Below are 23,021 nucleotides of genomic sequence, written 5' to 3'. Positions count from 1 at the left end.
TTCTCTTTTACATACAATACATAAGCAAATGTGTTATTTTTCCAGGTTTTATGATTTGTGAAAAATCTTATATGCCATCTTCATCACTACATTATATTTCTGTGGTATCTTACTGAAAAGCATTGTTAAATCGAACTTTGTATTCATGGAAGCACGCACACACACATGCAGTGAAAACAGCTTACATTTAACAAAGTATAATTTACACTCAATGACCTCCATAGCCGAGTGGTCAGGAGTGGGAGTGCAGTAGCATACACTCTTTGAGTAGACCGAGATTCAAGTCCCTGACTGCTAAATAGGTCAATCTGCCAATCCGCACTGGACCAGCATGGCAGATTATGGCCCTTTCCCTTGACATGAATTGTTGGAGGTTTCCATCTTTCAGTGGATTGATAATGGCTGCAGTTTACTTTTTCTTTTCTTTCTTTTTTTTAATTTACACTCTGTGATATATATAATATCATTTTGTGCATTCAACATACTTTATACAATGCAGACTAGCACCTTAACAGCCAATTCATCAATTACAAATAAACAATAAAATAAAAAAGTTTTAAAAATTAAGAATTTAATGGTGAAGTTGTAGTTTTACTGATTTTTTTTGTTTTTTTTGTGAAAAAGATGGATTTTTCATAAAAATTCCACAGCACTGACAGCTATGCAACTCTACTCACACATTTTCACAGAAAAAAAAAAAAAAAAAAATATATATATATATATATATATATATATATATATAACACACATTGAATGATCTGCAGGGCATTATATGGAAAGAAGAAGAATACGCTTCTATCCTCAACTGCCTCTCCAAGAGCAAATAATTAGGAGAATTAATCTAAAATATTTTAGCAAAATTAAAGAAGTATATAAGTATATAAAAAGTATATAAAGAAAGAGGAAAAGACAGCTACTGTCTAATAAAAAAAAATAATAATTAAACCAAAACTACAGCATATACTAAACACATTGATTCAAGCGGATTATATGCTCTACTTTGTACATGAGAAGTTAATTTTACTTTGTAATTTTACTTTGTCTACTTTGTAAGAAGTTAATTATGAGCAAAGCCACAGACAGCTTTACGCCCATATTGACAAATCTGAGCAGATCATATCTGAAAAACGTAACGAGTTTCACTGAAATTCGGAAATTAAGTAAACTTTCTGTAAAACTATAAATCATATCACTTTTGGAACTCTCTCATGAAAATCAAAGGAGCCTGCACATTAGCCGTCACTTAGGTAACTCAAATCGCTATTTATTTATCCAATCTCTATTTGGTTTGTGTAAAGAATGAAAATTTTCAAATCATACTAATAATTTCAATAACTATAAGCATGTGATACAACTGTCCACCACTATCATCAGAATCCATGCTCATCAATATTGCATTATGTTACAATTCCAGTTTGTTATTGTTATGAAAATAAATGCATACGAATTAAAGCAAAGAAGTATTGCAATATAGGATTCAGTGCAACATCAAAAATGCAGATGATGGAGGCCAGGAATAAGGAATATCACCAAGGTTATAACATATTATACTTTTATAGTACACTGAACTACCCCTCCTATCTCATATTGGATATGCATGACAGCTACAAAATGACAAACTTGCATGACCCTAAAATTCTTTGACTCAAATTATGTTAATATTAATTGTATTTATGTTTAGTGACATAAAAACTAAATTTAAGGGAAAAATTTGTATCCTTTTCCTTTAAATAATTTCATTTATTTTTTCCTTTACTTAAATAATTTTAAAGCAATTATTTAAATAAAGAAATCAGAGATATGCAATTTCTTTATTTTAATTAAATACTAACTTATTCTAACATAGGAAAAATCACTCAATTTCCTAAAGAAGCAATTAGTAAAAACACAGAGCAACAAGGCTCAGGTTGAGGTGACTAACTGATGTAATCTCTTACTCTTCTAAAGAAGTAATGAAATATATGATTTGGTACAACATCAGAATAATGCAGATGATGGAAGCCAGGAATAACACCAGAGTATTAGGACCTGGATGAACCCCAGAGAAAAAAAAACCTCATCAGGACCACTCTTCCCACCAGATCTGTTCCCCTCTCTTGATACTCTTTGCCCTGCACACCAAATGGCTGTTACACCCTTCTTTGAAAAAAGGGCCATTCTGAGAATTAAATTTCCAAATTCTCAAGGTGGTTTGATGGATTCATTCATTTTACTGACTACAGCCACAGAAAATGCACTGCCATATTTAGGAGATTTGAATGCATATATATGCACTTTTTTTTTAATTATTTGCAACAAGAATAAAAAAGGAAATAAAAAAAAAAAAAGTGAAGTGATTATGAAGCAAAAATATTTACAAAATGAGAAAGTTCATAACCAGGCTTATAGCATTACCATAAATGAAAACACTCATAACCAGGAATAGAGTTTACAGATTAACATATTAACCATTTAATAAAAAAACAATAACCTTTTTTAAAATAAATGTAAAAAATAATGTAAACCAATTATGAAAAAATCCTAAACTGTGTGTGTGTGTGTGTGTGTGTGTAAAACTGCTTGCAATCTAATAACCAATCTCTTCAGCAGAATGATAGGAATTTTGTATTCTACTTGGAATGAACAGTGTAAATGTATTTATTTTAGGTTTATTAATAACAGTTAGTCAATACAAATATTATAAAGTCTCACCTTGATTAGTGAACTCATTACTGGAGATTCCATTAGTCCTTTTAAAAAGATCAGATCTGTGTCCCTGGCACCAAGTCTGCCATTCAAGTCCTCTATGTTATCCCGCACATGCTGCAAGGCAGCTGAAATGATTAGAATGGAATTCAAGCATTATTTCAATGTGTAAAAAATATATATTTTTTTCATATTTAATAAAATCAATTTATTTTCAAAATTAAATTAATAAAGTGTTTTGATTATAAATAAATGCTTTTGAGTGCCTGTTAAAAAACATTAGCATACATAAATGTGTTACCAAAAGTACTAAGATACACACACACGCAAAAAAAAAAAAAAGACATGCATTTACAGATCAGATTTTAATCAGTTCTACAAAGACTGCATTCAGTATTACAGACTCTGGTCTGTAATACTGAATGCAGTCTTTGTAAAACTTTTCACTAATTTATGACAAGACATATTTCGCTATTTCTCCAAAAGGCAAGTGCTGCTGACCTCCACGAATGAGTTATTTGCATATCTTTCCAATCCCAAAGTATTCAATTTGCCTCAGATTATGAACTCTTTTGTGAAGGAACAATTTCATCAGTCACACTAATCTGCCCCCCAACAGGGAACACTGTCCTTTTGAAAAAAGTAAGGTTTTATGCTGTCTAAAAAAACTGGTATTATTCAGGATTCACAATAACACTTCTGAACAATACCTGTCACACACATGCACATAAAAAATTTGCCCACCATACCATGAAAAAACAGTTCCAGCCTGCCACCATTATTTTAATTTCAAAATTGTATGCACCTCTGCATTCAATTTCCATCTTAGAAACACTTTGGTTACCTCAGTGATGGAGAAAAACTTTTTATTACCAAGGTATGGACTAATTATCAAAGAGATTGCACCATTATCCACAATCAACAAAAACTGCTAATATTGTTTTATACAAATAGCACTTCTGAAAGGTGAATCTACTATTTCTCTTAGACTCGGGTTGCCATCATAATGACTTTTTCAAGATTTATTGGCATTCTATTATATGACGAGTGGCCACTACTAGCAAACATATGATGATTTGTGAATACTGTACTAAGTCTAGGTGAGTAGCCAAGCAGTATATAAAGAAAAACTTCCAATTAAACATTCAGAAAATTTTATATATATATATATATATATATATAAATCCTTTATTGCCAAAAAAAAAAAAAAAAAAAAAACACAGAAAAATTTACATTAGTAGTAATAGGGTTTTACGGGTATCAGCAACTAAGGCCATATTGCTCTGTGTACACTGTCTATAAACTGTGTGTTCTGAGGTTGATTTCCTGTTTGTTGTATGAAAAACATGCTACCCCAGGCTGAGAGCAACTAAATCAGCCACGTTGTGAAAAAGGCCCATAAAAATTCTTCATATCATCAATGGGTCTTGAACTCAGATCTTTTCCACCCAGTGTGGAGAGGATGGTGATTCTACCAACTATACTACCCACAAGGGCATTTACATCAGATGCAACAAAGTAGTAAACACTGCAGAAATATATGCTTGGATGAATCAAGATGCAGAGAGTTTTCAAATTATTACAAAACTGAAAAGGTTGTTTAAGCATGGGTAATGCATCTCCATCATTTCTACTACCCAGTGCAAAACAATGTATGCATACTACCCAGGTAGTATGCATGCTGTTGTTATTTGGTTTTTAGGAGCATTAGCAACTAAGGCCATATTGCTCCGGGATATGCGGTGGTCATTCCCTGACCTTTCCGCATCCTCCGTATTTGCTGGTGACGGGTTCGAACCCCGGTCTAATCAAGAAGCGTGTGCTACGCATTGCTGCTCCTTCCCACCTGGCTACGGAGGCGCCTAGTATGCATGCATTGTTTTATTATATCTCATATTGTTAATACCTTCACAACGAGTTGCTTAGGTATTGCACTACTTCGAATAAGTAATGTTTCTCTGGTAGAGAAGACTACTGTTACTTATTCTCAGATAGGCACCACCACCACCCAGATGGCACCGTTTCAAAGCTGGTTGGCTTCATCATCGGTGGGTGGGCAGGTACCCTGTTGCAATAGTGACAATCCAGTTATGAAGTATAACTCCACAATATGGTAGTCTTCTCTAGCAGAGAAGTGTTACTTATTCGAAGTAGTGCAATACCTAGGCAACTTGTTGTGAGGGTATTCACAATATGAAATATAATAAAATGATGCATGCATACTACCTGGGTAGTAAAAATTATGGTTTAAGTTTAAGCATTACCCACGCTTAAACAGCCATTTCATACTCTTTTAGTCAAGAAATATATTTAGATTATTACAATATTTATGTTGAAATATTTCAAGCTTTATGACGCTGCCACCATTATGTTTCATAGTCAAAACTGTGTAGTGACTTTTGCAACATTTTCTGAGTTGGTATCAAACCTAAGCTCTTCAATTTCCTAAAAACAATGACTATCAAGATTTATCACTCCTGAGAAAACATGATGCTACTGTGCCAACTGCTGTGCAATAATTTCTCAGACAAATGGTTAGTGGATTGTATTGCATCAACAGAGTTTCTGCGGAAACTCTGTTGATGCAATACTATACATAAAATATGTGCACTAAAAGCTGATCCTATATCCTCCATAGACTTCAGATGCAGTTTTGCATATCAAAACAATCAACTTTTCAGAGAGCTTTTCTGGTAAAAATATATGGTCTCCTAATGTATGTTCAATCTTGACATTTTGAACTGCCAAGTATATGGAGTTCCAGATAGAGATCTTCTGAACGTTGAGAAGTTCTGAAATTAGCATTAGCAAAGGCACATGATGCAAGAAAGCAAGCTTATATAGCATCAGCCAAAAAAAAAAAAAAAAAACCCTTATTTCACCAATCCACTCAGTCCAAATGTTTGTCAAGTTCTGCCTTGAATCTACTTAAGCTATCAACTTCTACAACGACAGATGGAAGTTTGTGCCAGGTGGGAAGGAGCAGCAGTGCGTAGCACACGCTTCTTGATTAGACCGGGGTTTAAGCCCGTCACCACCAAATACGGAGGATGCGGAAAGGTCAAGGAATGACCACCGCATATCCCCGGAGCAATATGGCCTTAGTTGCTAATGCTCCTAAAAACTAATTAACTAACTAACTAACTAATGGAAGTTTGTTCCAGCAATCAACCACCCGCTGGCTAAAGGTAAACTTCCGCACATCTATCCTACAACCATCTTTCCTCAATTTGAATTTATGCCCTATCAGGCGATTATTCTGAGCAAGAGAAAGAATCCCATCTGCATTGAGCATGCTCAAACCATTCAAGGCTTTATACACCTCAATCAGATCACCTCGCAGGTGCCTAGTCCCAGACATTGTAATTTGCAAAACTTAAGCCTTTCTTCGTAAGAGCAACCCTTTGTTCCATTCACTAATCTTGTTACCCTTCTCTGTACTCGTTCCAACAGCTCTACATCCTTCTTAAAATGAGGCCTTCAGACCTGTATACAGTACTCAAGGTGTGGCCTGACCATTGCCTTATACAAGGGGATAATCGCCTCCTTATCCCTGCTAGAAAAATTCCTGTATATCATTGACAAGACACCCCGAGCTACTCTTGCAGACCATCTGCACTGCTCAGAAAACTTCATATCTGCCTGCACAATTACCCCCAGGTCCTTTTCATTCTCTACCACTGTCAGTGTGGTACCACAGAGTTGATACGTTACTCTGGGATTACTGCTTCCCATATGTAGTACTTAACATTTGTCAATGTTAAACTCCATTTGCCACCCCTCAGCCCATTTTCTCAACTTTTCTAGATTCAGTTGCAGCAGTGTACTGTCATTAGTGTCATTAACAACAATGCTAACCTTCGTATCATCTGCAAACTTGGACATTAAGCCTGATATACCGTCATCAATATCATTTATAAATACAGAAAACAAAACAGGCAAATTGACCAAAGAACATGCAATTTATAGATTATAATACACGAGTAGATGATGTAATTCTCAGATGGGCCTCACATGACAGTTTTTTTAATACAATATTTATATAACCAATACTTTGCAAAATTTGTGCACATTTGTTAGTGTCCCGATACTTCTGGTAATTTCTTTTTCTTTTTTTTTTTTATTTAAATTCATTGCAAATGGCATAGGCCATTTGCAATGAATTTAAAAAAACCTTTTGTAAAAAAAAAAAAAAAAATTACAATCTACACGTGCTGCCATCCATATATGTTATTCATATAGTTTATAAAAAACTAATATAAAATTAAAGGCACACAATTTTTTGTTAACTTTTAAACAAAAAAGAATATATTGCATATAGCAACTTTTAACAGCCAGAAAAGTAAATGAAATGTGAACAGTTTCCTGTCCCCAAAGTAATTAAATGCTCACGTATATATCTTTTACATTAAACCAGATAAATGATGCAAACTCAAAATCTTACAAAAACCTTGAGCAACGTAAAAAATTATTTTTATGCAATCTGACAAAGGATGGGAATATGATTATCAACCCATTAAAAAGTAGTTGTTTATGATTCGCTCAACTTACTTCTTTGTACAATTCTGACCTGGTATTTTCTTTTACTGTATGGATGTGTTCACTCCAATAACATCTAAATAATTATTCAGGTGATCTAAAAATATCAGTTATGACAACACCTTGGTCCAAAATAAGCCAACTGGATATCACACACAGATGATTCAAGATATTTTCTGGTTCATTCAGAATTATGTCATATAAACACTGATTTTTAATAAAGTTTTGTGAGTGTAGTTAATTCTTTGCCTGTATTAAACATTACATTCTTATAAACACTTTTGATTTTGTTTTGTATGTGATTTTGATTTGTGTTGTTTTTTTGCAGTACTTTAAATAACTTGACTTCTTGGTTTGTATTTTTATTATTTTATTTTATTTATTTTTTGTTTTAAAGTAACATAAGTGACTGTTATGTACAGGCAGGTGCATTTTATGAAAATTACATCCATAACTCACCATTTTTGTGTCTTTTGTTTTGTTTGTCTTTGGTTCTGAACTTGATGGCAACATTGCAATGGTGGCTTCTTGCAACAGCTAGAAGCCACCACTGCAATTATTTGTCTCATCATCACATTGTAATACTTTGTGCTATCCAGGGGGGGGGGGTGACTTCAGACTAGACAAACATGAAATCAGCACCCCCAAACCCAAAGGGCACATGTGGGCTTTTTTTTTGTATAAACTGGAAAACATTTTGCTCTTCAGCTGAAGTCAATGCTAATCAAAATGCGGGGAGGACAGTAAGATTGCTGTCCTCCCCACATAAGGTGGAAAAGACCTGAGTTTGAGTCCCGTTGGCACAGGAGAAATTTTTATGGGCCTTTTTGACAACGTGGCTGAGTAAGTCGGTCTCAGGTGAAGGTAGCATGGTTTTTTTCTCCCAGAAACTTGGGTTTTTGTCCAGCAAACAGAAAATTGACTTAAGAACACAGGCAATTTAAAGACAATATACATGGAGCAATATGGCCTTAGTCACTGATGCTCCTAAATCCTTCTATAACAACAATCAAAATTCTAGAATAAGTTGCCATGACTACATTGCAAAAAATTAAAAAAGAATTTCACTAAAATATTAACATCTTTCAATAAATAAGAGATTTTAAATAGACTGATTGGTGGAATTGCCTCAAAAGGGTATGAAAATAATTTTTCTTTGTAAGCATCAGAAAGACTTGGCATTACTTTTTTTCTATAAATGATGTTGTGTATAGCAATAATAAATTAAAAACTCCATTGCTATATTAAAAAATTCAATAACTGTTTAGAACTATTCACATATTTATGTGACTTTTTTCCTACATTGTTCCCTAGAACATAAGCTTTTAAAATGGGTTCTGTGAAGGGTTGTTGGGATTCTATGTGATTTTAAATGAGAGGAAAGAAAAAAATAAGGACAGAGGTTTCTGGGATATATTGGCAGTCAGTAGCATAACTACCCTTTTTCGGGCCCCTACTTAATTAATGAAAATTAATTAAGTAGGGGCCCGAATGGGTAGTTATGCTACCATGGTAGCTATGCCACTGTTGGCAGTATTTTAAAACAGATTAAGATATAACGAAGATTTAGACTCATTTAGAGCAGTAATTTTCAAAGTGTGTCCTATGGAACCCTAAGGTTCTTCAAATATTTCAATAATTTTTTATCACTGATTTTTTATTTCATTTGTACACATGTATTACTGTTATTTACCAGTTTATAAAAATCTAGGGTTTCATGGAAGATTCAGATTTGCAAAACAATTCTGGGGCCACAAAAAGTTTTAAAAACCTAGCCCTAGAATACATCTCAGAACTTTTTGCACAAATTCTGAAACACCACACACAAAACGAGTCACCATCCCCTACTGTGCTTTAAATTCACATAAACTTCCAACCTCTACAAGATCCACTCTACAATTTCTTTTATTTCTATGAAATAAGGATTCGAATTGACAGCAGAAACTACAACATTAAATTAAATTACCGCTATAATTTCCCCACAATTCACAAAGGTTAGTAACCATGAAGCAGCTCCCCCCCCCCTCCAGAAGGAGCCTCAAAAGGCCTGCGGCTTGAGGACACCTGCTATACACAACCTTGCCTTTTATATGCCACTGGTGAACAAACACCAGTCATGCTTGTTTTAAACACCAATGCACGCACATTGTGGGGAAAGCATGGTTGTAATCATGTTCCTGAAATAAACTAGGAGCGGCAAACTACGGACAGAAAAGTAAATCGGTGTTATTTTCGATAACCACGAGTACGGCAGACAACATCGATATCAACAATCAACCAGATGCACTTTGGTTTTCAAAGTTCTTAAAGACCACACCCCAGAAAAAGGAGGGAAAGAAATACTTAAAAAAGAAAAACAAGTTGAGAACTTACTGCCTTGCTTCTGATCGTTCAGTTGTTCCATACTTCTCAATAGTCTCCTGTTGTCTTCATCGTTGTGTTTGCTGCCACAGATCACCATTGCTCTCATCCACTCACCCACACCAAACAACGCCGCAGTCAACACCACGAGACAACACAATGCCAAAGGCAAAAGACCTCAACAGACCGTTGGCCGTCAGCCACAAGCGTCCTCCGCAAGAGGGTACTGCTGTAAACCTACGGACGCTACGCTGTGACACACAAGGTAAGCTGAACAAAGCGGAACATTACCTGTGCGATTCGATGCATTATGGCGACAAAATGACGCGCAAAGCGGGCACAGTGCCAAAAGCTCGGATGGATAACAAGCACGGTAATTTAAAAACTCCGTGTTTTGACCATTTGAACCAAAGTGTTACGTAACGCTCAGTCGCTACCAATGACGACACGATGTCTTCGCAAGCCGCCGCTATTTGCGGTGTCGGCACACTGCGACCTATGATGCACGGGTTTCATTATATGTGGCCTTTAAAAGAACACCTGGAGCCAAATCTCTACTAGCAGGGGGAAACTAGAGAAAGGCGAGGCCAGCATTCCTTCCATTTGCCTTCCCCTTTCCTTGAAAGCTTTCAAAAATTCGTACGAAAAACAACCAATTAAACTGCTTGCTATGGCAACGTCACTGCCATAAATCAAAACACAGTTCAATTTTATTAATATGCCAGGATATTTAAAAAAAAAAAAAAACTTGTCAAGAATATTTATTTATTCTAAATGCTAAATAAGCATATAAATTTCAAAATTAAAAATCCCCCCCCCTTCGCATTCCCCTTTCCTTAAAAGCTTTCAAAATGTACGAAAAACAACCAATTAAAATGCTTGCTCCCGCTACGTCACAGCCATAAATAATACAGTCAATTTAAATAAATAAATTATTTATTTATTTATGTATAAACAAATTTCTCACACACAGACAATAAATAATGGTGAGAACGCTGAGAGTTACATAATTAATACAAAACTAGAATTAAAATATATACAAAATTTAGATTAAGAAAACAGAGTCCTGTTTAGAGCCAATTCTTATACACTGGTGTGCAAAACTTAAGGACCAACACTATCTCTAAAGGTTACAACCCCAAAATCTTTACTTAACATACTCTTTACTGATGATAGTAGATTCAGTCTCAGCAGCGATTCTGAACGTCAGATAATCTGGCGAGAGGTTGGCACACGGTATCACCCCGCAAAGATCACTGAAAGGGATCGATATGGCGGTCGAGGTGTTCTCGTCTAGGGAGGCGTTATCTTGGATGGACGTACACAACTCCAGATACTGGAAGGCGATACTGTAACCGGTGCACGCTACTGTACTGAGGTAATCCTTCCCCATGTGCGTCTGTTCGAGGTGATTTGGCCCCGAGTTCGTGTTTATAGATGATAACGCCATACCCCATTGCACTACAGTTGTTGATATGCTTTTGGAAAGTGAGGACATTGTTCGTATGGATTAGCCTCCCGTCCCCCCCGACCGATCTAAATCCCATCGAACACGTATGGGACGCTGTGGGGAGATGCTAAGTGGCACGTCCACACCCACCAGCTGAAGATGGCGCTGACACAGGAATGGACGATGTTACCGCAAGAACTTATCAACAACATTGTTCTAACTACTGTATGTACAGGTGGTGCAAAGCCTGCATCGACATTACGGGTGGCCATATCTCCTACTGAGGACCACCTCTTCCCTTTGTTCCATCTTTGGCAGTGATGCATCTGTATCATGGCAGCCAGTGCTATGTTGCCATTTTTGAATAAAATCCGTCTGTACCGTTTTGTGTTGGTGTTGTTTCCTTAAATGACTGGTCCTTAAATTTTGCACACCAATGTACATAGAGGATTAATTAAGTGTAAAATCAATGTGTAATTATTCAATACCTAAAGGAAATGAAACAGAGGACTTCCAACTAAGTGTTGAGTACGAAGGCAGTGAGAAATTGATTTTATAACGAGAATTCAAACGGGGTACAGTGAAAGGTATTTGTTCAAGAAGAGATGGAGAACTGATAACAGAGTTCATTATATTGTACACAAAAAGACAGCCATGGAGTTGTCGTCTACAGTGAAGATGAACGATTCTAAAGCAACCCACAGAGAGCTCCGTAATTGCGACGGTGAAAGGCAAGGCGATTTCGATAGCATAAGAATTTAATGAATTTAATTTGAATTCTCTCAAGTCTGTGAGAAAGATATTCCTGTTGTGGGGACCAAATAATATCACAATAATCAAAAATGGAAAGTACACCGATGAGCCAAAACATTATGACCAGCGAGTCGTTGTGCAAATTGAAGAAACTGCAGGTGAACTACAGCGCGGGTCGGACACGGTATAAAAAACACCTGATACTGAGCTCTGTTAATCAGTGTTACTCTTGTTCTTCAGATGGGAAAGGAAGCGGACTTAAGCGAGTTTGACAAAGGTCAAATTGTAATGGCCAGAAGACTGAGTCAGAGCATATCCGAAACGGCATGGCTGGTGGGATGCTTACAGTCAGCCATGGTTAGCACCTACCGAAAGTGGTCCGAGGAGGGAAAACCCACGAACCGCCGGCGAGGTGTTGGATGACCATGGCTCATCGATGCTCGAGGTGAGCGAAGGCTCTCCCAGATGGTACGTGGCAATAGAAGGGCTACTGTGGTGCAACTCGCCAGTAATTGGAAAGCTGGTGACGGGTAATGTGTCACAACACACAGTACATTGAACCCTGCTGAAAATGGGGCTGCTCCGAATACCCGTGCTAACCACGGTTCACCAGCGACAGCGCCTACGATGGGCACGCGAGCATCGAAACTGGACCTTGAGTGATTGGAAGAAGGTCGTCTGGTCTGATGAATCACGTTTCCTGTGCACCATGTGGACGGCCGGGTACGTGTGCGTCGTTTACCTGGGAAAGTGATGGTGCCTGGATGCACAGTGGAACGAAAACAAGCTGGTGTCATGCTCTGGAAGATGTTCTGCTGTGATACCCTGGGTCCAGCTATCCATGTGCTGGGAACTCTGACGTCTACCACCTACCTAAACATCATTGCTGACCAGGTATACCTTTTCATGGCAACGGTCTTCCCCTCTGGCGGTGCCGTCTTTCAGCAGGATAATGCGCCACGCCACACTACCAGGATTGTTCGAGACTGGTTTGCGGAACATGAGGAAGATTTCCAGGTATTGCCCTGGCCTCCAAATTCCTCAGACATGAATCCCATCGAGCATCTGTGATTTGTGTTGGAACAGCAACTCCGATCTGCGGCGTCTCAACCACGGACCTTACAGGAGTTAAAGGATCTGCTGGTTACGTGTTGGTACCACAAGACACATTTAGAAATCTTGTAGCGGCCATACCTCGCCGGGTACGAGCTGTTTTGGCTGCACATGGAGGACCAACATCATATTAGGTAGGTAGTCATAATGTTTTGGCTCAGTGGTGTATAAGCTGCTTGCAGAGAAGAATTATAACTTTGCCACTCTTGAAAATAGAGGAAGAACGCTTGATTAATCCAAGAAGTTTAGAAGTCTGAGGTATTACGTGGTCAACGTGGGAAGGGGGATGAAGATCAGTTCGAAACAGGACACCTAAGTCCTTGAACGTATCAGTACTTGCAATTAGTTTCCAATGTAGTAATCAGTAAGGACAGAGGGTATAACTGCACGATTCGAACGAAAGAGATATAATTTACATTTTAACTGGTTTAGAAACAAGTTATTTTTATTGAGCTTGAGTGAGAGGTAATCAAGACAGAACTGGAGTTCATCGCTGTCAGTTGAAAAACAAATAACTTTGTAAAGTTTAATATCATCTGCATAGAGTTGCCATCAACATCAACGGACTGAAATATGTTGATAGATCATTAGTATAAACAATAAAGAGCGGACCCAATGGTGAGCCTTGAGGAACACCTTGCAAAACAGTAAATGGAGTTGAAGTACCATCAATAATAACAGAGTTAAATTTTATTAATATGCCGCGACATTTCTAACAGTTCAAAAACTTGTTAAGAATGCTTATTTATTTTTATAACGCTAAATAAACATATAAAATTTTAAATTACATACTTATTCTTCCCCCCCCCGCACCTCCAAGAGAAGAAAGTAAAAACAATACAGTGACTTACCAAATATAGTTAGTATTTTAGATTCAAATCAAGAAGAAAGGTAAAATAAAATAAAAATAAAAATAAAACAGCTAGTAGATATATATTATCTGATACAATATTTCAGTCAACTAGGGAGGCCAAAAAATCTTGAGTGACGAGAAGAAAAATCGAGATAAATCCGGATCCCTATCAATAAAAGCCAGGGTGATGTAATTTTCACTCCCTCTTAGCTTTTTCTAGAACAGTGCCCAAAAAGATCCGCAATTTCATTTTCAGTTCAAGTAAACTATGAATCACAAAAATCCAAATCGGGTACGATTAATATATTTTATATACGAAAACAGAAGCTATAGAAAACTAGAAAATCAAATGCATTTTACCTAAAAAAAAAAAAAAAAAAAAAAAAAGGTAATCCCATTCAATAACTGTTAGTCGTGCTCTTCTTCAGTAAATCCTATTTTGTTTATATTTTCTGTTTCATAAGGAAGTTAAAAATTCCAAACAAGTCGATTTGTAATCACTTGCAGAATCGTTTTCAGGGTACGGACTTCCATTTAATTTCATCTTATGTCAGTGTATGATCAAAAAAAAATATATTGTTTCCACGTTGGTAAGATGTTAAAAAAACTGAAAAAAAGAAGAAGGCACTGGCACCGCTTCAAGTCTTCTGAGTATGGAAAGGTCTGAGTTCGAATCAGGATTTTCTAAAGGAGAGAGCTAAAGCAGTTTTCTGAGGAATCATTACGTTTTGATCATGATAGAATTTATAGTTAAAGTCATATAGCAGTAAAAAAAATACACATTATTTTGATTGGGGGAGCTATAGTCCCGTTAACCTATAGGTGAGACCTTACCCGAACTCGCGGTAGCACAGTTGGTAGAATCGCTGTCCTCCCCACACCGCGTGGAAAATACCTAGGTTCGAATCCTGTCGATGGCACGAGGAATTTTTATGGGTCTTTTTTCACAACATGGCTGAGTTAATTGGTTTCAGGCAAGGGTAGCATGGTTTTTTCTCCCGGAAACTGAGACGGTTTTTTTTCGTCCAGCAAACATGCAGATCGACAGAACAAAAGCAATTTACAGGCATAATATAGAGCGCAATATGGTTTGGATCGCTGATGCGCCTAAAACCCTGCAACAAAAAACAGCCTCCCCTCCCAGATTCGAAAACTGTCTGCACTAGAGGAACTGTTATCAACTATTCAGAGGACCATTTATCAACTAGGTCGACGCTGAGAGTTACATGATTTTATTTCCCAGAAACTTGGGTATTTCATCCAGAAAATTAACAAAAGAATACACGCCATTATTATACAGCGTTATTTGATCTTCTTCTTTTTCTTCTCAGCAAAGCTAAGAAAATGGGTGAAGAAAGGAGTACTTCATTTAATTCTTCACTGCAATACAATTCAGTAAAAATAAAATAAAAAATAATCGATTGGTTTTGAGAATCCGAAGTCAGGGCCATACAACTATGGCCCACGATGAAGGGCACTACATCCAGACGATCACATGGGGCAGCAAATCATAAGTAGTTTTACTGTTCCCTTTTCATATAATAAGCGGTGACATCTGCTGTTTGCATCCAAGCTTGCGATGCCTTGATAGGGGGTCCTGCCAACAGTGGTGAAAATACAATACGACCGGATCTGTCTCTGAGTACAGGCGCAAAAATTCAGAGGACCCGACGATTGATTCAATATGGTGTTGATTAAAAACATCAAACGGTCCCGTTCGAGTATCTGGGGGAGGTACAGATTTGTAGTTTCACCTTTGCATTTTGTTTGTTTCTTTAAAGTTATTTTTGCATCAGACCGCCACTTAAAAACTGCCTTGCATAATTGTGCAATTTTTTTATTTTTTTCTTAACTGATGGAAAACAACGTTCTCGCTGACAGTTCGGCGAGTAAGATATACTCTTAAACAAATTATCACTACATGCATATGAACTAAATTAATATACGAACACGTACATATGGCAGTAACAATTTCGAACATAAACAGTATTGTGCCGCGGAGTACGCCTCAAAACCTGATTTCACGTGACCTCTGTTAACGCGATGGCTTAATGCAGCAACCAAATCATACACAGGAAGGAAAAACACGGCTCAATGACAAACTTCAGCTTGACTTACCAAGCAAAATATTTTGTTTTTGTGCAACAACATCGATCGGCCAGAATTCAAGGTAGCCATAAACAGGCCAATTTCCTTAATTGTTTACTGGTACTAAAAGTAAAAATAAAATAAAAAAAAACTTGGCAAAGTGTCAAAAATGCAAAGACAAAAACTCTTCAAATTGCCTAATATCAGAAGCATCTTTCCAAAAAGTTTTTCTATAAAATAACCTAAAATTCGATTTAGATATTAAAAAGATATTAAAAAAAGTTTCTATTCGGGTGCAGTATGCAACAAGAGGAGTGTTAACAATTTCAATGTTCCAACATCATTTATGTAATCAGGAGATGGTGCACAGTTACCTCCCAGGACTCAGGTTTATCACCTAGCAAACACATCACACAAAATACTCTGACTCTTCGTAAGTTGTGACTAAAATTGCCTTGGCACAAAATCAAAACAACAATAATTTTTCGCATCTGAGTTCAAACATGACTGTGAAAACTGAATTATTAACTGAATTAATATCAGTTATGGAGAAAGTGTATCGACTAGATCAGAGCCGTCTTTTCCATTAAGCACTTCAGGCATTGTGCCTACGGCTTACGAAGTTTGAAGGGCCTATTGAAAAAACATGGACCCGAAAACTATGATTCAAATAGAATTCAATCATTTTATTCAAACAATAAAATTCTAGGAATGGTTCCACAAAATTTTCTAAAAATAACTAAAATTAACATTTCATGAAAATCCGTCCACTAGGAATCGAGTTGTTACAGACGGACATGGTGAAGACAATAGGCGCTTCCACTGAAAAAGTAATTGATCATAAGAAAATAGAAGAAGCGGTTTTCCTTCTCCAAGAAGCCTTCTCTGGCAGCCTTGTCAGGCCAACTAAAACATCTGTCAAAAACATAATTCTACAAAATCCCATTTTAATTAGAAATAACATGCAAATTTACAGCATGTTATTTGTTATCAGCGTTATACCACAAACACAAAAATATTTAAAAAAACACTGTATACACAGTAACCCCCGCCTTTTTTTTTTTTTTTTTTTTAATATTATTTTGTAAAGCAGGCAAATACTGTTTTGTCAGAAAATAAAACCTCTCACAATGCCTGCTCAAAATCTAGTTTGGATTGATTAATAATTGCTTTACAATTGCTGAACTTGGCGTAGACAGAAAATGAATCTGGAGATTTGAATGCAAGCAAAGTGCGATATGCAACATTCTTATATTGAAGAGCATGGGCACATTTATTGGAAAACCAAGGTTTAGACAGACAGAGGACGAGATTTTTAAGGTGGAGTGTGGAATAAAGGATTTAATCCCTACAAGAATAATATCAGAAGATTTAAAAATAGCAATCCCAGCAAGAAAAAGAGGATTATAAATCTCGCAGATCATCCCATTTTACATTCTTGTAATACCAAACATGAGGCTGAGAATGTCCATGAAAGAAAGACTCCTCCATTGGAGAAGAGACCATCAATAAGTTGTGATCTGAGTTGCCTTGCGGTGCCTCACCTCGACCGTGTACTTGGAAAGGTTGTTTGTAAGAAAAAGATCAAGAATACTGGCTGTGTCCAATCAATTATATTATGGCTCTGCTGTATTCTCTTCTTCTTCTAAACCATGGAAATCAGTACCACAGGCCCATTCTCTTTAAATTATATTATGTTTATATATATATATATATGCGCCAAAGTTTGGCGACAAAGAAAAATTAACTGTGCTGTGATATTAGGGTTACCCAAGAACTAACTTATATGTCTATAAGTGTGTTATCTGATCGATTTGCCTGTTTTGTTGTACTAAACACCCTCCCCCCTGAGTTTCCGGGAGGAAAGGGAGAACCTTGCTATCGAAAACACTAAGTTGGTTTGCTGTTTTGCTGCACAAAAAATCCTCGCCTGAGGCCAACTAACTCAGCCACATTGCAAAAAATAATAATAATAAATAAATAAAAATTCCTTGGGTCATTAACGGGATTTGAATTCAGGTTTTTTCTACATGGTGTTGGAGGACGGTGATTATAAACACTACTACTCGCGAAGGCTAATTAAGAGTGAAGATGCTTATGTGAAAAAGGAAGATGAAGTGGAATGGTACGAGCAACAAACTATTACAGTGATTAGGACCGCTGGTCCTACACACCACATCGAAAAATCCTGGATTCGACTCTGTCACCAGCTATAGATGTTTTTAATCAACACCATATTAGATTCCCATTATGACGGGAATCCAATTCGTGGCAAGGGTATTGTGGTTTTTCCTCCCTCTTGGAAAGTCGGGTTTCTCATCCCGCTAACTGCAAAAACGATCCTAAATATGTATTCTATTATCGTTTTGCAGTTAGCAAAACTATCATAGAATATGCATTTATACAAATACGATATACTGACGCCTGACGCACGGACACATTTATTGGAAAACCAAGGTTTAGACAGAGGACGAGATTTTAAGGTGGAGTGCCCTATCTCAGGCAGATCGAGTTGGGTTTGTCCCTTGAATTATACTGATTTTTCAGCCTGTACAACGTGTAAATCGGCACGTGAACACACATACACTTGTTATGCTCTAAGCTGTTGGTGTGCCGTACAACAGAATCCAACAGTGTTGTTGTTGGTTTTACGGCACACCAACATCTAAGAGCATAACAAGTGTGTGTTCACGTGCCGATTTGCACGTTGTGCAGGCTGAAAAATCAGTATAATTCAAGGGACAAACCCAACTCGCTCTGCCTGAGATAGGGCAACGACGACCCTGAATGAAGATGTTCCAACACTCTCCTGTTAATGCCCTTTATTTGACAATCTCCAGCCTTCAAAACAGCGCTACTAGTTTAGTGTTTGTACAGTACTTTCGCAGAATATGCAAAAAAAATCCATTCATCAAAGAATAACAGACCTTAAGGAACGAAACGTATGTGTTCTTGTATATCCGTGATCTATGAGCGAAGTAATTCTTCAGAACATTTATGCGATTGATTTTTCCTTAAATATCATAAGATCTCAACATCTACCTTGCTTTAACTTGACTCTGAAGACCTTTTCAAACATAGGAGGGGGGGGGGGGTTAAACAAGTAAACGTGAACACTCCGCCCAAACAGAGTCATCAACTTCCATAGAACTTTCGAAGATATTCGACCTCCTCCCAAATTCCACATGTTCTAGCCATGGGCGTGTAGAGGTTAAAAGTATTCTTTTAGGCGTACCATGATGCAAATAAAATAGTCAGGATGAACATTTAATCACCACAAAAAGTGTTTATCCACCCGTTAGCGAGGAAGAAGTTACAGATTTGTCTCTAATATGCACCCATGTATTCGACAGTACAGTATTCAGAACTCAGGTTTATTCAGCAACAGGCAAACCAACTATATTTGGCTGGATCGCACAGTTGGTCTGTGATTTGAGTGTATCCACTCTCCCCGGGCAGATCTATCCATTCATAGGAAACCACATTAGGCCTTGGCAAAAATTTTTACTGGTAGCCAAGACCAAAAGTGTACACCAATAAAGAAAAAATAAATAATAAATAAAAATACACTGGTGTTCTGTTCAAAGAAAGTGCAACACCCCTTAAAATTGTAATTGTCATCCGAATAACGTAGGTATAGGGCAATATTTCTTACAGATTGCATCAGATAAGATTGACACGCGTAGGCGATGACGTAATATTGCATCAGCTGTTACTTTTCAGCTATATAATCACGCTCTGCAAGAGCTGCAGTCATTCCTTGCTTGTGTCAGGATGGCGAGTTACGTGCAGTTGACGCCACGAAGAAAAAGTGCTTTGTTGCTTTACGTGAGGAAGGATATTCTTCCCGTCATATTGCTTATAGAGTGTCTTGTAATCAGTCGATAGTGAGTAGATTTCTTTCCAACCTCAAGAATACTGGTTCTGCTGATAGGAAAAAAGGAACCAGATGCAAACGAGTCTCTACACCAAAACAGGACCGCGTTTTGAAGCGCTTATGCCTTAAAAACCGTAAAGCTTTTTCGTCTGAGCTGAAAAGAGAATGGGGAGAACATACAGGAGTGGTAGCAAGTGCAGTAACAGTCAGAAGACGCCTCTTCAAAAATGGACTTGTAGCTCGTCGTGCTAAGAAGAAGCCCTCCGCACACAAAAATGAAAAAGGCCCCATTAAGTTGGTGCAAGGAGCATGTCAAATGGACCCCCGAGCAGTGGAAATCAGTTGTTTTCTCGGATGAGAAGAAATTCAACCTGCATGGCTCTGATGGGAGACAAACGATTCGCTGTAGACGTGGTGAAGAATACCATCCAGACTGTATGGTGTCTACAGTGAAATTCCCTACCAGCCAAATGATATGGGGGTGCATTTCGTATCGCGGAGTAGGTCACCCGCAGTTTATAAAAAGTTCCGTAAATGCCAATGGATACCTGGCTATATTGGAAGGCAAATTGCTGCCAATCGTTAGAGGCCATTTCAACCTGCCAAGTAATTGCATCTTTCAGGACGACTCTGCTCCTTGTCATCGAGCGAAAAGTGTAGGTAGGCACTTCTGTAGTTACTTTAGCTTCATTTCTGCATTAGAGGTTCGACAGTCATGTGTTTACATTTGTTACAGGTTAAAAAATGGTTGGAAGGACGGTCCATTACAACTGTTAGCTGGCCAGGAAGCAGCTCGGTCGGACCTGAATCCTATAGAGAACTGTTGGCATCGTGTGGAATCTGCAGTTGCCAGAAAGAAACCAAAGACCCTTCGTGAACTTCAGGAAGTCATAATTCGTGCTTGGAACAACGAACTATCAATTGATTATCTTCCGAAATTGACCTTGTCAATGCCTCGACGGTGTGCTGCTGTCATCAGGGCCAGAGGCGGTTCAACAAAATATTAGTTTGCACCTGGTGAACTTTTCATTTTGTTTTCCATTTAAAATGATAAACTGAAGCAAATTGAGGGCTTCTGATAACATTTCAGCCATAATTGTAGCGTTTACCAAGACTGTTGTATAATGGTTGCAAATGCTCATTTTGGAATATTTTGAAAGCACCTGTCAAATATTATTTAGCTTTGCCTTAACTATTAATAAATATCTTTTATTAATATTTCTGATGCTAGTCACAAATTTCTGATTAATGTAACATACCATTGCCAAAAAGGGTTAGAAATGTGAAATTCCTAGGTGATGCACTTTCTTTGAACACCAGTGTATATTATGAATGTATAATTCGTAATCTTCAACGTCCAGAGCTGTAGGTAGCAAGTAAGGGGAGGACTTTATAATGCCATGTCCCAAAACGTATTTTCAAGTTCTCTGGTTGTGGTATGATGGTGTTCATAAAATAGATGTGCACTCAAAGGTTGAAAACAAACAGCAGGTACTCAACTCAGTTCTTATATTTTCCTTTTGATCATATGTTCCTTCGAAATGGCAGTGACCTCTTTCAAATGGCATTATTATCTGAGAGAGAGAGAGAGAGAGAGAGAAATTCTGGATCATGTTAATTGTCATACGTGAAGTTAATTAACAGATTAGTTAATTTAACACTAATAACTCATAACACACTTAAATCAGCGCTGTCCAATTATACATGTTTTCTACAATAATTGACTTCATAAATGGATACGATAATTGGTATAAGATTCTCATTCTACGCTGTAATTTGACCAGATCATGTAATTTACCTCACTGGTGTCAATTACAGCATGATCTGAAATTAGTAGCTAATAATTTTGATAATAAGCTAATATATTACTATATCAATTGATACTGTTACGAAACTTCACATGTATGATAAATTTACTCAAGTGGTTTCAATTAATTTTAAATCAGATCAGCAATACCAGTAATAATGTATTTTTTACAGTGCCCCACATCAGTTACATACACTTCACGCCCACGTCGCGATAAACAAAGATAACTAACAGTTTATTGTCATTCCAAGCTCATTATATTAGGTAACTGGTCGTGTACTTGGTGAACTTATCTGAAAGAAAGTGGCAGCAGGTGAAATCGAAGCCAGAGCGCCACACAGCAGCTTCGAAGTCACGCACTGTGGGTTTACGTGTGGCAGATGGTAGTGTCGAATGCACAGGTGGATAGATGTGCAGGTGTAGGAGAACTTTCCTTTTCGATTGCTTTCAGTGTCGGCGGAAACAGGAGAGTGCAAAGAAAGGAAGCTACTTTGGATCAATGTTGAGGTAGAATGAATAAGAAATGATGGTCATCGATGAAAGGAGACATTACAGTTCGCTTTACTATATTTCAAAGAAAGAGATTTATGGAACAATTAATGAATGAACCCTCCATACGCCTAGCGGAAGAGAATTTTTAAAGATCATAAAAATGGCTGATCTCATAGACCGAATTACCAGGTTTCCAGACCACACCTCTTCAAAAATGAAAAGGTGGGTTGACATTAATATTAGTACTAATACTGCTGCATCAGCCAAAAAAAAAAAAAAAAAACATGTCATCTACTCATTACTTCTAATAATTTGTCCAATCTTCCTTTAATATATTCAAACTACACTTTCACATTAAAAGTTTGTTCCAACAATCAACTACACTCTGTCTGAAAGCAAATTTCCACACTTCTGTCCTGCCACAATTCTTTTTCCAATTTAAATTTATATCCCTTGTCTGTGTTGTCCTAGGATGCTATCAACATTTAGCTTACTCAATCCATTTAAAACCTTAAATCAGGTGCCTAGTTTCCAGATCCCGTAATTTAGAGAACTCAAGCTTTCCTTGGTAAGAGAGTATCCTTTTGTTCCCCGTCTCTGCATCCATTCCAACAGATCCACATCCTACCTAAAATGAGGCTTCTAGACCTTTGTGCAGTGCTCAAGATGTGGCCTAACTATTGCCTTATGTAATGGGATAATCATCTCCATGTTCCTACTTTAAAATTCCTGTATATCATTGACAGAGAACCCCCATTAGCTATCCTAGCAGCCTGTTTGCACTACTCAAAGAACTTCATGTTGGACTATTGTTGTTGTTGTTGTATAGTTTTTTAGGCGCATCAGCGACTTAGACTATTTTGTGTGGTGTGTGTATTATTTCTGTACAAATGTTCACGTGTCGATTTGCATCTCATGTTAACAAACGCAGAAGGAAAATCCCACTCCCTCCGCCTGAGATCGACTAACTACAGCCCCGACTGAAGAAGCTTTTAGAAATTCC

The 23,021-nt window shown here is 37.3% G+C and overlaps 1 protein-coding gene across 5 annotated transcripts in view; it reads right to left on the bottom strand.

The window, feature by feature from the left end:
• vari (MAGUK p55 subfamily member vari) overlaps nucleotides 1-23,021 on the bottom strand; it is a 182,647-nt gene that overhangs the window by 64,137 nt on the left and 95,489 nt on the right. For 3 of the 5 annotated variants that reach the window (XM_090387721.1, XM_090387719.1, XM_090387720.1), the window contains exon 3: nucleotides 2,692-2,813. In XM_090387721.1, coding sequence (XP_090243847.1) covers nucleotides 2,692-2,813 — 122 coding nt within the window. Of the gene's footprint in view, nucleotides 1-2,691; nucleotides 2,814-9,597; nucleotides 9,882-23,021 lie in introns of those variants that run through there. The other 2 variants (XM_090387718.1, XM_090387722.1) reach the window with 1 other exon arrangement.

Source organism: Mastigoproctus giganteus, chromosome 13, assembly GCF_048544385.1.
Source record: "Mastigoproctus giganteus isolate SK-2022 chromosome 13, ASM4854438v1, whole genome shotgun sequence".
Taxonomy (NCBI): domain Eukaryota; kingdom Metazoa; phylum Arthropoda; class Arachnida; order Uropygi; family Thelyphonidae; genus Mastigoproctus; species Mastigoproctus giganteus.
The sequence above is the reverse complement of the archived record's forward strand: the minus strand, read 5'-3'. Positions and strand labels throughout refer to the sequence as shown.